General features: G+C 42.8%; 1 protein-coding gene and 1 non-coding gene across 2 annotated transcripts; one reads left to right on the plus strand and one right to left on the minus strand.

Moving 5' to 3' along the window:
• Positions 1–7,328: 7,328 nt before the first annotated feature.
• On the plus strand, positions 7,329–15,171 carry PABPC4L (poly(A) binding protein cytoplasmic 4 like). Its single transcript, XM_049097283.1, has one exon. It carries the CDS (start codon positions 8,037–8,039, stop codon positions 10,215–10,217), a length of 2,181 nt encoding a protein of 726 aa, XP_048953240.1. The 5' UTR covers positions 7,329–8,036; the 3' UTR covers positions 10,218–15,171.
• On the minus strand, positions 10,349–10,422 carry TRNAV-UAC (transfer RNA valine (anticodon UAC)). Its single transcript has one exon. It is a non-coding gene; the product is annotated as a tRNA-Val (tRNA).
• Positions 15,172–15,475: the final 304 nt, after the last annotated feature.

The raw sequence follows: 15,475 nt of genomic DNA on the forward strand, positions 1-15,475 counted from the left end.
GCCAATGTGGGCCTACCTCCTAGCACAGTAGCTTTTTTTTTGAAGATTTTTTATTTTATTTATCCATGAGAGACACAGAGAAAGAGAGTCAGAGACACAGGCAGAGGGAGAAGCAGGCTCCATGCAGGGAGCCCGACGTGGGACTCGATCCTGGGACTCCAGGATCACGCCTTGGGCCGAAGGTGGGTGCTAAACCACTGAGCCACCCAGGGATCCCCAGCATAGTAGCTTTTCTAAAGCGATAAATCTGAGGCCTTCACTTTCACCTTGTTTTAACATAGAAGCTAGGGGACTTTTGCAAAATAGTAGAAAGGGGGTTACTGCAAGAATTTGTATACAATTTATTTAATCAATAACATATTCTCCAGTGGCTTATCTTCCTCAAGTGCCATCAAAGCAGTAAGAGCATGAATTCTGGTCAATTAGTCATTGGCATTTTCCCACAAGAGTTCTTCTGTCTCAGGAAAATCTGGGAAGCCAAAGCTGTTTTCTAGTAGTCAGTACCTGCTGAAAAACAAACACACACACACACACACACACACACACACGACTTGAGATCCTTTACTCTCGTTTTCAAATGACTCTGAGGTTGGTATGATGGACTATAAGAGCAGCTTATATGAATTTCCTTCTTTTCACATTCAGCAAAGATACAAGTTCTTGCAACTGTTGTCTGAAAAATATCAGAACAGTGTGCCAGCCCTGGATTAATTTTAGTATTAGTTGTTTCAAAGGGACGGACGTGAGGCTGATTACCAGATTAGTGAGGAAATTGCCTCCCCAAGAAATTAACAGCCAGGGCGCCATCTGGGCAGTTGACTTTATATCTATTTCCCTACTGTTACCCTGAAGTGACCTGCCCAATTCCTCCCATTAACAGCCAAGAAACTGAGGAGCCTTTTTTTTGTTTGTTTGTCCTATAGATGGTATTATTTGATCAATGCTTTTTGCTGCTGAAACTCATAGACTTCCCTCAAATCCCACTAATCCATTTGTGAGGCTCTTAGCCTTCCTTTCTATAGAGCTATGGCTATGTCAGTATTCCATTCTCATCACTAAAACTGCCAAAAACTATGGAGAATCTGAGATTTCACCTTCACTTGTAAGCTACAAGTTTAGCTTGTCACCATTTTAGGGAAAACGGTGGGTAAAATAAACCATGTTTCTGGGTGAGAGACGAAGACTTTATTATTCATAGTAATGACAATAGCAAACACAATAGCAGGGTGTGTGTGTGTGTGTGTGTAACAGTACTGCAAGCCCAAACTCCCCATATGGTGATGTGTGAACATCCAGGTGACACCAACACCCCATAGCAAGTTCCCTAAAAGGAGAGCAACCCAGTGCTTAGAAGACCTAAATGCTTCATAATGAAGAGGAAACATGCCTGTTTCTTTTTCTTTTTCTTTTTTTTTTTTAACATGCCTGTTTCATGCTCCAAAGAGAGACGGTACCTCTGTCTTGCTAGGCTGTGAATAAACCTGCACTTTGCTTCAGAGAGGAACACTATCTCTATCTTTCAAAGCTGTCTGAAACATAATTTAAACTCTAGTGCCTTTATTGACAAGCTGTGCAGAAACTAAGAGGTCTGTGAATAATAATTGTCTACCGACACTCGAAACATATGCTTTGAGAACCTACTGCATGCTAGCTCTTATTCTAGGCATTGAGAATATGGTGGTGGTGGGACCCTGGGTGGCTCAATGGTTTAGCGCCTGCCTTTGGCCCACGGTGCCATCCTGGAGTCCTGGGATCGAGTCCCATGTCGGGCTCCCTGCATGGAGCCTGCTTCTCCCTCTGCCTATGTCTCTGTCTCTCTGTGTGTGTGTCTTTCATGAATAAATAAAAATTTTTTAAAAAAGAGAGAATATGGTGGTGACTAAGTCAAATACAGTGTTTGCCCTCTAGAATTTACATTTTAGAGACGGTGATGGTGGTGTGGAGTGCATGCGTGTGTGTGTTGGTGGGGGGAAGCAGTGACAGAAAATAAAAAAAAATACCATAATGAGCCTGTTTGTGGCTCATTTGTATGTAGTAATGGGATCGAATAAGGAGGACATGACATAGCAAATATCTAAATAGGGCAGTTCCTAAGCCAACTGATTAGTTCTGACAGTTTGACAGAATAGCAAGTATCAGGAAATGCAGGAACACACCTAGGCGAGATCGCAGGAATTGCTACCTAAGGAAAAGAATTTACTTTGAAGACAGAAGTTAGCAAACTACAGGAAAGGAACCTTATCACTAGAAGGCATTTTGAGTATTTGAGTTTGCTAGTTATAGCGAGAAACTACGCTTAGGCAGAAAATTGTTGCATCACAGAATGTTTTCACCCAATTACAGAAGTAGGCCTGGCACAGGCCAGGGGGAGATAATAATCATCCACTCTACACTGGTAACAGCCTGCTCACGTTACTTAGTAAGGTACCCCTTTAGGGGTATTCATGAAGGAGTGAAGGAGAATGAGAAGGAAAATTCCGCCAACGCCTAAAGATCGATTCCCAGTAACCCTGTCAATCTTGGACCATGTCTTCTACCGCCTCACTTCCATATATCTTAATGTACAGAGGTTAAGCCTATATAGGGAAACTGGGACACTGCCTTCTGGGTAGGAATCTGACTGACTAATGCGAAGGGCTGCAGTGTAGATGAGTAAAAACTAGAACGATGAGCAAAAAAGATCTCTGTCCAAAGTAGATGACAGTTGCCCACAATGGCTGTCAGAAAGTCATCTCTGTGTGAATGACCAGTAAGGAGATGAATGTCTCCGTGAAAGCTGGTAGACCTTCCTGGTATGAAGAGTAAGCTAGTAAGTAGCCTCCAATCCCTCTCTCTTCATCACGGTCAAAGCACAAAAAGATTCTCTTTTGCACCGGCACATGGGTTCCATTAAGAAAAGCGAGCTAGCCAAAGGGTATGTTCTGACCCTTTCAGATCCCTCTGTTCTTCCTTAACTTTACCCCTGGTGAGGTTGAGATTTTGGCATAATAATACAATGGATTGATGTTATGAGAAATGATCAGCACTGATGACAGAGAACAAGTCTTACTGCTTTGGAGAAAGGAACTCCGAAGGATCTAAGACTACAGAGTGAACAGTTTTCTAGGCTTTGGTCATATGGGACAAACCTAAGATGAAGTCAGAGTTCATGTGGAGCAAGGATGGAAGTGAAGTAGGGAAGGAACAATGACAAAAATGAAAGGGTTTTGGGCACCCATCTGAGGGCAGTCAGATTGCAGCTTTAATGTGTTTCACCACCAGTTGTCTCAATAATCACCATATTCTTAGTTTCTAGAACTATTCTAAAGGATCAACTACCTCAGGCAATGATTCAAGAAGACTTCAGAAAGTTCTTTGGTGTACTTATGATGAGAGATTTTTACTTTAAAATGCATTTTCATATTCAAAATGGTTCATGATTATGCTTCTTTCCATTATTCCTGCTTCCTGTTTCCGTGACTCCGCGACTTCATATTATCTTCACATTACCTTTCTGAAATGTTCCATTAACATGTCACTTTGATCAATTATTCCAATAGCTCCCGTTCAGAATGAGGTCTGTATCCTAGCCTGGCATGTGAGGCACTCTGGCTTATTGCCTTCGTCTTCTCTTGCCTCAATTCCTGCCACTTCCTTCTTCACACTTTGTATTCCCACAATATTAAATGGATACTGGTTGCTACTAACTTTCCTTATCCCTAAGTTCTCCGGGGATTCATAAAAAGACTCCCAAATCGTTTTATGCCCCATCTTCTCTGCAAAGACTTTTTTAACCTTCCTAGACAGAATGGTGCATATATCTCTGTGCTAAATTTCCATCTTATCTATTTCAGATTATTGATTTCACACTGTTATAAACTTGTTTTTTTTTCCCCTAGTAAGAGTTGTGAGACTTTTGCAGAAAGATGCTATCTTCTTCGGTTTTATTGCAATGATGGCTGATATTTTACTAATAAATGATATTTAGGATCGAACTGAACTTTTGATCAATATCTAGTAGTAATCAAACATTGCTTATTGCTTATTGTGTGTGATGTTTCAGTATGACCCATGTGGAGGAGGTTAACTCTGATATGTAAATCACAATCCTCATGCTAAAGAAGTTAACACTATATTTGAATAAAAAATATATGTATACACAAATATATGTATATATACATATATATATATATATATATATATAAAAGCAATTAAAACTGGAAAGAGAGCATAATTGTCAAATGAAATGCAACCCAAATAATCTGAAAGACACAATATACTTTGGAGTAAATATTAAGCATGGCACTTTCAAAATTTAATAAAAGGAAATTTAACTCATGTAATTACTTTCATTAAGACACTGAAGATCATTCTGAGCAAAAATAAGGAAAATTTTATTAATTGTTGAGTACAACAGAGCAGTGATTCAAACAGATGTCAGAAACTACTTTGGTCTAATTACTACAACAGATTTTTATTTTAAAATGCATTTTCATACTCAAAATAGCTATCAATTCAGTTTCCCAAAATAAATACCAAAGTAAGCAACAACCTGCACTGATATCAATATCAATGAATAGAAAGATCGACGGTTTTCCTGTCATTTAAGCGAAGCGGCACCTTCTTCCCGCTTAATTCTGTGAGCCATCCACATAACAAATCTGTACATTAAAGGGACAATTGAGCTAAAAGAAACAGAAGCTTGACAAAATTACAACTTACTTCAAAATGAGGCAAATAGTGGCACTTAGTTGAAATATGCTCAAGTCGACACCACACACAGCTGTAACGACTGGCTAAGGAAAGTGTAAGACAACATCATAGGTGGCATCGTTTTTTGCATCAAGTTTCATCAAAGCCAATGAACTCATGCCAAAATCAGTTTCATGGGTGGAATGGATACGTTAAATAAATTGTTTCATTAAAGAAGTAATCCACGCCAGTCAGCTGGACTATTGAGAGAAAAAAAAAAAATGTCACAAATGGAGCTGAAGGATGACAAAATTTGGATAATAAAAGAACTTCCTGTGCATGCAAAACAGATGAAGGACTAGCTTGACAGAGATCTATGTACCGAGGATGGGACTGACTTTGCAAAGTTCTGGAAGCCATTTGTTATTTTTCACTAAAATCCAATGGAAGAAACGTTAGCAAAATTAATTCTGGCAGCAAAATGCAAGATGGACTGGCGTATAGATGGACTGGCATCTAGGCAAAAGAAGATGAATGAATAAAACTCACGCAATAATACACAAGGAAATGAGGCAAAGACAGCGGCAGCTGGAATGGAAAAACAGGGCAAGTGGAAAGACCACCCAAATTAAGAAATTAGTGAATGAACACAACTGACAAAAGAAAAAGATGAGATTTAGAGAATTAAAGAGAGGGAAAAATCACAGATGCGTAAAACGCTTGCTTTGTTAAAATCTAAAAATAAAAAAGAAATAAAAACAGTATAATGAGTAGAATAAACAGGAAGGAGCATGATTGGTAGTAATTTGACAAACAGGTTTGTACCTATTGCACACAGTTGATTAGAGACAAAAAATGTAGTTCTAAATCCTGAATCTGGAAACTCTTCCTCACTCTTCACAATATGTTGAGCGAAGATCACATCAAGTAAAATGAAAAGCCCGTGAGTTCTTGAAATATTTTGATACCTTGTGGTACCTGAATGACTATTGTACAAAGGCCTAATGTGATCTTGGGCATTTTTCTAGAAATAAGACGTCTTGAGACAAAATTCTTAAGAAATATATAATCAGGAACTTTCTTTTAAAAAAAATGATAATTCTGAACGTGATGATGAAATATATAATCGAAAATTTCCTTTAAAAAATGATAATTCTGAATGCAAAGATGATTTTATTTACCTTAAATAATGCCAAATAGTGTCTGAATTTTCAAAGCACGTACCGGAATGTTGCTGATATCTATTGATGTATCTACCAACTATACAACGGGTCATTTTTCCTTTTATAAGTTGAAGCCTTGAAGATATGGTTAAAGAAAAGATTATTTATTTGAACTAATAATAGTATAGGAGCAACACGTAACCATAAGTTTCACAAAACAGAAGCCCTTGGTCAGGATGAATTGGGGAGGAATCACGGACCCATTATTCCATTTTAGATATGTTAAAAGCAATTTGGGTTTTATCATGAAAATCACACTCCAGTTTTAGTGGTTTTTTTTTTTTTTTTAATGTATTACTAAACTGTTAGAGTATCATTATCTTCTGAAGGAGAAATATAGTGTTTTTAGTTCTTGCATTAGAAAAGACGCCACTATGGGGCATCTTAGCTTTAAGCCTTGCTATTTAGCATAGTTCACAGACCAACAGAATTCGCCTCACTCGGGAGCTTTTTAGGAATGGAATTTCCAGTCCATTCCACGTTCCCGAATCCGAATCTGCTTTCAGACCGGATCTCCCAGGTGCAGGATTCCTATGTCCATGGAAGTCTGAAAAGCACTAAATCAGCGTTCTATAAACTGATCCACCACATTTTAAAGTCTTACGAGAATCTTAAGCAATCTCTTAAATGCTAGTGGAGATAAGGTCATTATTGCCAAAACAAAACAAAACAAAACAAAACAAAAACAAAAAACAAAAAAAAACCTCTGACTGTCAGGAACTGGGTTGGACCTTTCCAAACCTGTCAATCCAGTTAATCCTTAGGCTAGTCTCGGAGGTGAGGGGCACTCTCTCTCCATGTCTCTGGGCACGAAAACCAGCCTCAGGCTAAGTAAATACCACGTTCAACACATTCGGTAGATGTGGAGCAAACCCATTTCTGAAGGGCCCTACGTGGGGCCTGGGGATCCCTTGAGCAGGGCCGCGAGGGTCCCGGACTCCCAGAGGCGGCCGTGGGTCTCTAAGAGGGAACCCGACGCGTTCCTAAGAGACTCAGGGAGAAGCTCCCTTTGCAAAGGGCACGTTCGCGGATTTCTTGAGATGCACGTTCTTGCAAAGCCGGCCCTGGGGGGGGGGGGGGGGGGGGGGGAGGGGGAGGGGGGAGAATAATAATAGAAATAAAGAAGTGTGCCTCGGGTTTGGTAAGGGCCGCGCGGCAGCAAGTTGGCAGCGCGGCGCGGGGGCCGGGACGTCGGGCCTCGACCCCGGGGCAGCGGCGCCCTCGGAGGACCCCGGCGCGGAGGGCAGGCCCGGGATCCCGCAGGCGCCGGCCGGGCCTGCGGGCGGGGGCTCCCGGGGCCACTCCCAGCGCCAGCCTCTCTCCACCCAGGTCGCCGCCCCCCGCTCCGCTCGGCCGCGCAGCTGTCGGGGGCGGGGGGGGGGGGGTGCGCGGGGAGGGGGTGCGCGGCCGGGCGGGCGGAGGGCACGCACTCTCCAAAAAAATATTAAAAAGACAAACATCCCGCTTGGCAGCGGGAAGTTGAGCGCGCGAGTTCCGGGTCCCCCGCCGGCCGCAGCCCCGGGTGAGCCCCCAGCCCCGGCCCCAGCCCCGGCCCCGGCCCTGCAGGCCGCCGCCCCCGCGCGCTCGCACACCCCGGCCCGGGCGGGTTCGGGTCCGGGTCCGGCCCGCGCCCCGCGCGCCCCGAGCAGCCGCCGGCAACGCCACTTGTGGAGTTGTTCCCCGCGGCGCCCGTAACTTTGCAGCAAGCCCGGGAGAGGCCTGCTTTTATGCAGAAACCAGCCACCCGCGTGCGTGTAGGGAAGCCTCCGACTGCGGAGGGCCGGGCCGCCCCTTGCAAAAGCAACGCCTTGCACCCCCCACGCCCACCCCAACCCTCGCCCTCGCCCTCGCCCCCGCCCCGGAGCCTGTCTTGCAGACTGCAAAATTCAGTGGCCTTCTGAGGCGGAATTGGTTGCTCGCGGGAGGCGGGGAGCTTGCTTTTTGTTTCTTTCCTTTCTCTTTCCTGCGCTCCCCAGCTGAGACCGTTGCCCTCCCCTGCAGGAGCCGCCCCCTTGCACCCCCCATCCCCGGGCCTCGCGGGCAGGCTCCGCGCGCGCGCGGGGGGCTCGGCCAGCACCGCAGCGGGGCGCGGCGGGAGGAGGCGCCGGAGTCGCCCCGGGGCCGCGGGGGAGGAGCCGAGCGATGAACGTGGCCGCCAAGTACCGCCAGGCGTCCCTGTACGTGGGGGATCTCGACGCCGAGGTCACCGAGGACGCGCTGTTCCGGAAGTTCAGCGCCGCGGGGCCCGTGCTGTCCATCCGCATCTGCAGGGACCTGCTGACCCGCCGCTCGCTGGGCTACGCCTACGTGAACTTCCTGCGGCTGGCGGACGCGCAGCGGGCCCTGGACACCATGAACTTCGACGTGCTGCGGGGCCGGCCGCTCCGCCTCATGTGGTCCCAGCGCGACGCGCACCTGCGGAAGTCGGGCGTCGGGAACGTGTTCATCAAGAACCTGGACCGGTCCGTGGACGACAAGGCCCTCTTCGAGCGCTTCTCGGCCTTCGGGAAGATCCTGTCGTCCAAGGTGGTGAGCGACGAGCGCGGCTCCCGCGGCTACGCGTTCGTGCACTTCCAGGAGCAGAGCGCCGCCGACCGCGCCATCGAGCACATGAACGGGGCGCAGCTCCGCGGCTGCAGGCTCTTCGTGGGCCGCTTCCAGAGCCGCCAGGCCCGCGAGGCCGAGCTGCGCAGCCGCGCCGGCGAGTTCACCAACCTGTACATCAAGAACTTCGGCGGCCGCATGGACGACGCCAGGCTCAGGGCCGTGTTCAGCGAGTACGGCAAGACCCTGAGCGTCAAGGTGATGACCGACGCCAGCGGCAGGTCCCGCGGCTTCGGCTTCGTGAGCTTCGAGAGCCACGAGGCGGCCCGGCGGGCGGTGGAGGCTCCTGAACGGCAGGCAGGTGGACGGGCAGCCGCTGTTCGTGGGCCGCGCGCAGAGGAAGGCGGAGCGGCAGGCGGAGCTCAGGCGGGCCTTCGAGCAGCGGCAGCAGGACGGGCTCCGCAGGGCCCAGGGCGCCAAGCTCTACGTCAAGAACCTGGACGACGCCGTCGACGAGGACAGGCTGCGCAGGGAGTTTTCTGGCTTCGGAGCCGTCAGCAGGGTCAAGATCATGCGGGAGGAAGGGCGGAGCAAAGGCTTTGGCCTCATCTGCTTCTCCTCTGCCGACGAGGCCGCCAGGGCCTTGGCCGAGATGAACGGCCGCGTGCTGGGCTCCAAGCCGCTGTCCATCGCCCTGGCCCAGAGGCCCTAGGAGGGCGGGACGGGCGCAGCCGCCGCGCTTGCAGACGCAGGGCTTGCAGCCGCGGGGCCTTGCAGCCAAAGGGCTTGCAGCCGCGGGGCCTTGCAGCCGCAGGTGCCTGCAGCCGCGGGGCCTTGCAGCCGCGGGGCCTTGCAGCCGCGGGGCCTTGCAGCCGCAGGGCTTGCAGCCGCAGGGCCTTGCAGCCGCAGGGCCTTGCAGTCAAAGGCCTTGCAGCCAAAGGGCCTTGCAGCCAAAGGCCTTGCAGCCGCAGGACCTCGCAGCCAAAAGCCTTGCAGCCAAAGGGCTTGCAGCCAAAGGGCTTGCAGCCGCAGGGCTTGCAGCTGAATGGGCTTGCAGCCAAAGGCCTTGCAGCCGCAGGACCTTGCAGCCAAAGGGCCTTGCAGCCAAAGGGCTTGCAGCCGCAGGGCCTTGCAGTCAAAGGCCTTGCAGCCAAAGGGCCTTGCAGCCAAAGGGCTTGCAGCCAAAGGGCCTTGCAGCCACAGAGGCTTGCAGCCACAAGGCCTTGCAGCCGCAGGGCCTTGCAGCTGCAGGGCTTGCAGCTGAATGGGCTTGCAGCCAAAGGCCTTGCAGCCAAAGGGCCTTGCAGCCAAAGGGCTTGCAGCCAAAGGGCCTTGCAGCCACAGGACCTTGCAGTCAAAGGCCTTGCAGCCAAAGGGCTTGCAGCCAAAGGGCCTTGCAGCCAAAGGGCCTTGCAGCCAAAGGCCTTGCAGCCAAAGGGCCTTGTAGCCAAAGGGCTTACAAACGCGCTTGCAGCCGCAGGGCTTGCAGTCGAAGGGGCTTGTAGCTGCAGGGCTTGTAGCCGCAGGGCTTTGCAGCCGCAGGGCCTTGCAGCCGAAGGGGCTTGCAGCCGCAGGCCTGCAGTGGCTCCTGCTCTCTGCCCCATTTACCCCACAGAGGACCGCAAATCCCAGCCGAGGGCTGCTCATGCCAGTAGACTTTGCGATAAGAGTTTTTGTAGACAAAGCTATTTTTCTCGTGTGGGGGGAAAAAATATGAATCTTGCAAGCTGGATTCATTTGACAGAGGCACCCCTTCCAATTACAATATTGTCTCTCTGATTTTGATTTAGGATGCGTAGCAATAAGCATAATTAGATATATTTTTATTACGTTTTGAACCATCGGAAAGGAGATAGTTGTTAAAGTTTATGTCTTATTTTTTTTTTTTTTTTAAGAAGTGCAGCTGCATCTGGTTCCACTGGGGAATCGAACCCAGGAGCTTCTGCGTGTAAAGCAGACGTGATAACCACTGCACTGTGGAACCGCAAGCCCCTATCTTCTTTCATATTTGAATACTATTGCTAGCTTTAGTTTCTTCTGTGAAAACATGCTAAAAACCAGTTCTTAGGCCGAAGGATTGCAAAGTAATTTATTTTTCCAAATAGATATTTTCTAGGTTCTCGTCGGAGCTTTTTAAAGAAACCAAAGGTTTAAGATTTGCTAGTATAAATTCAATACCTAGTTATATTTTGAATTAATGTTTAAAGTACTAGGAAAGAGTTGAATGCCTTTTGAATTTATATCCTGGCATGATTGTCCTTCTGATGGCTGAAATTAATGGTGGAGGTTTTTAAGGTTTCCTACAAACTTGACTTCTAGGATATTTTGCTATTCTTTCCATTGGCAGGCTGTCATCTATGTGCTTGCTAGTTATCAACATTGGGGCTCGAATAGTAAAACCTGAACTTCTACATTCCTTAAGTCATAAATTTGTATCAATTAAGGTGACAAAAAGTTGGCCTGGTCTTAATTCTCTTCACATCGATACAGGTTAGTATTAATGCCTTACGTTTCTTCCAGACACCAGTATTATAAAAGTCAAATATAGAGAATATAGAAATTCAGTTCAACAATTCTTTTTCGATCTCTATTTTATGTTCGATGTAATGATATTATCTCAGGGTTCAGAAGAGTATGTTTCTTTATTTTTTTTTATGGACTCATGTCTCTTTTTATTAGAGCATGAGATTTACATAACCCATTAAGTTTTGGCCTCGATTTATCAGAAGCTCGCTAAATTGATTTTCTGATAAATTGAAATTACATCAATTTGCCTGTTTTCTAGAATAACTTTTAATCCCATTTTCAGATCTCTCTTTCTCTCTTCTCCTTAATCTCTATTATTCATCTTTGTTTTATACTTTTTAAAAAAGAGGGTGTTTTTATTTTGATTTTTACTGTGTGCTATTTGAAATCCACCTTGGAAACGGAGACAAGAATTATTTATTTACATTTAAATAATTACTTTTAAAATTCTGTTTTACCAAAGGTGTCTGGAAAATAGCTTTGTGGTTGTTGTTGTTGTTGCTGTTTTATTTTATTTTTTTCTTTTACTCTGCTTAGAGGTTTCCTGTAACCATATATTCAAATCTTCTGTTTCGTATATTACCAGTACAAAAGCTATATTAAAATATTTTCTTTGGCAATACTTTAGCTATGAAAGAATGAGAAAATCTGCTTCTATTTATTTTTGTATGAACTACAGGTTTATTCATAGCACATTTTCTAAGTTAGAAGTCTCTTTGAGACAATGAAAAAATTACGGATCAAAAACTTACAGCAACATATAATTCTATTATTTAGACAAATCGTCTGTTTAAAAGTGTTGCATATCCCCTCAATTTTTTTAGACATATACACATAGTAATTTAACAAAAATGGAATCCTTGTAACCTTATTACAGATTACTCTTTAAATTTTACAATATGCCATAGTCCACTTCCATATCCACAAATAATTATTTGCATTATCATTTTAATGAGTCTTATTCTTTCACTGTTTGTACTATAATGCATTTCCTCTTGATACACATAAAAGTTGTAGATTGTTTCCTAACCCCCTCTTGTTTTCTTCTGTCATAAACAACTTGGAGATAAACATCCTAGCAAACTTATATATGCTGATATATCCAGTTACTTTCTGAAGAAAATCTGTAATTCATTGGAATTAATGTTTAGAAGGGCAGAGATTTTTAAAATAATTTTGATAAATTTTGCCCGAGTGCTCTCCAGAAAACCTGGTGCCATTTCCATTTCCATTACCAGTATGGAGGACTGCCCATTTCCATATACTTCAAGAATAAGAAATTTTGTTTAAGCTGTTAGCCAATTCAGAATGATAATGTAAAGCAAAATATTTCACGGTAACTTTTTTTTTTATTATTATTACTACAAAAGTTAAACAGCATTTCTTGTATTTGTTGGCCATCTGTGTTTTCATATTTGTGAACTGAATGTTTCATGATCTCAGTCTGTTTTCCTTTTGGGTTGTTTTTCATTTGTATAGATTTGTTACATTGAACAAAATCTTACACTTTTTTCTCCCATATTCTCACTTTGTTTATAGTTTTGAGGGTCATTCCAAAGTTCAGTCTTTAAACTCAGAATTTCCAGTCTTTTACTTAGGTGGATTTAATGTTATGACTCAAAACACTTTGAGAACTCAAATATACACACATGCAATTAATCTGTATTATCTTCAGTTACATTTAGAGCTTTATATTCTGAATAATTTCTAACAAGACTTTTGTCTTTGAAGTATGTTGCCCACAGCCTATAGTAAATCTCCTTAAAAGTATCTTACTTTTCAAGTTTCATTAATATGTTTGGTAAATACCTACCTACTATAAGAATCTGTGTGAAACTCATATGCCAACTCTAATTCATTGGGCCTCGGAATCACTGTGTTAAGAAGTTTATACCTCAAAAAAAAAAAAAAAAGTTTATACCTCTAAAACAGAGAGTTTTTAAGGAGAACGACAGGCCTGGGAAGTGTAGTAGGTGTGTCAAGCCTTGACATCTCTTTCTGGATAATCCAGTCTATCAAAGTGTCCAAATATTTGAACAATTTTTCATAATGCTCGTAAATGGATGATTAAGATAATATCAGGGAGCTGAGTTCTCTGCTGTGTACACAAGGGAATAATAGGACATAATATCAGATGTCTAGATGAATTGTAGCTGTAGCTTCATGACACTGTATTCTACCTTTTTAGTGGAAATAGCTTATTTTTAATATTTACCATAAGAAATGACAAAGTCAGTTTGCAAAAATATATAATCCTGTGGATTTTCTTGATTATTTTATTTGAATTTTGCTCATTCTCAATTTTGTGTGTGTGTGATAATATCAAGTCATCCTAGTTGGCAGTACAAGTTCACCCTTTGAAGAAAATTTAATCATTATGCCCAAGTGCCTTGATAAATAAGAAGAATCTTTACTTTTCTGATAAGCATTCCAGTAAGAGCTAATTTACAAAGGTGCCTTGAGCCACTGCTTCTATTCTTGCCTTCCTCTACCCACACGCATTGCCAAGTTTGTTGTAGAGGCCTGCTGGCGTGCACAGCCAGTTCAATAAATGTGCCTTTCTAACATTACTTAAAATTTTCAAATTTCTAAATATTTTTAAGTTTGTAAGTGAAAATCTGTAGTCAGTAAAAATAAATGTTTTAAAGTGGTTTAGAATTGGTAATGTCCTGTTCTTAGTATTTTTTATAAATCCATTGCGAAAAGATCAAATAAGGTTTAATCTTTCGATGGTAAAAGCGGGTCTAAAAATGATCTTTTTATTTAATTTTTGAGTATTTCTGATTTTCTAAAGATCGGTTTGTCTTAGGAGTAAGCTGAAAACAACTTGAATTTTTAAATGAAGATACTTGTGTTTCATGTCGCAAGACACCGACTTCCGTATAAACTAATATTTCTTTTACAGCTACTCGTAATTATGGGACCATGTTTAAAAAGAGGCACAAACACAGATCAAATTTTGATCAGGAATAATTGACTATTTTTAAAACACTTCTGCATTTAATTGTTAAAGTAAAATTCATCTTACATGTTGAGTATTTAGAATTAGATGACTTGTATTTGGAAAATATGCCTCCTAATGTAATTTTTAAAAATACATGAAACAGCAGATAAAAAAGATTTTCTTAATCTACATTTTAAAGAGTAGAACAAATTAAATATCCTCATGATATCTTTGGCTAGCAGAAAATTCCAATTCATACTAGAAAAGGAAATTTTACCTAACAAAATATTCAGAGTTTAAATATCTTCAGGCATAGTCTAGTAAGACTTCTGTACCACTTTGCAGTCTCTTCAATTCTAGTGACAGATAATCAACTTTCTAAGTTCTGTGCAGAATGCACTTAGGAAGGTCAAAGAGTAGAAATAAGTTTAGGAATATACATCCACTAAACACTGGATATTTTTTATTATTTACATCTAATTGTAAATTTCATTATTTATTTGCTATTTTCTTTCTTCTTTAAAGTTTTGTTTACAAACAGTTCTTAAAATTCCATTTTCTCCCTACAACTAGTTTTCACATAAGTCAAAAAAGGTGATTTTTTTTCTACCTCAAATTGTACAATCCTAAGGATCAAATTATGCAATATCTTTTGTATAAGATTGAATTCATTTTTGTTTGGTAATGGGACTTGTGTTTTTGTACAATCATACTCTGTTAGGTCTAAATTAAGCAACTGCTGAAAAATTTAACTGCAAAGGTTAGATTCAATTTAGTCACCCAAATGGGTTTCCAGCAAAAAATAATTGTCAACAGATTACAAATGGTTTCTTACAGTAATATTTGAAAATAAATCTACATTTAATAGGTATTGGTTTCTTGAGTTTTAACATAAGGTATAGTCAAAGCCAAATATGTTTTCATGCATGTTAACATTTTAGAATCATAGCACCAGAGGGAAGAGACTCTTCTTTTACTGTTATACAGGCATACCTCATTTTATTGTGCTTCACAGATACTGTGTTTTTTACAAATTCAAAGTTCATAACAAACCTGCATTAAGCAAGTCTACTGGCACCATTTTTCCCAACAGGATCTGCTCACTTGGTATCTCTTTGTCTTATTTTGGTAATTCTTGCAATATTTCAACCTTTTTCATTACTATTAGATTTGTTAACAGTGATCTGTGGTCACTGTTTATGACTTGCTAAGAGCACCATTGATGGCTAGCATTTTTAACAATAAAGTATTTTTTTAAAGATTTTTTTATTTTATTTATTCATGAGAAACAGAGAGAGAGAAAGAGAGAGAGAGAGAGGCAGAGACACAGGCAGAGGGAGAAGCAGGCTCTGTGCACGGAACCTGACATGGGACTCAATCCCGGGTCTCCAGGATCACACCCTGGGCTGAAGGCGGCGCTAAACCGCTGAACCACCCCAACAATAAAGTTATTTTTAAATTAAGGTATGTATATTGCATTTAGATATGATGCTATTGCACACTTAATAGACTGCAGTATATAATAGACATAACTTTTACATGCCCTGGAAAACAAAACAAAACAAAA

The sequence above is a fragment of the Canis lupus genome, chromosome 19, assembly GCF_003254725.2.
Source record: "Canis lupus dingo isolate Sandy chromosome 19, ASM325472v2, whole genome shotgun sequence".
Classification (NCBI taxonomy): domain Eukaryota; kingdom Metazoa; phylum Chordata; class Mammalia; order Carnivora; family Canidae; genus Canis; species Canis lupus.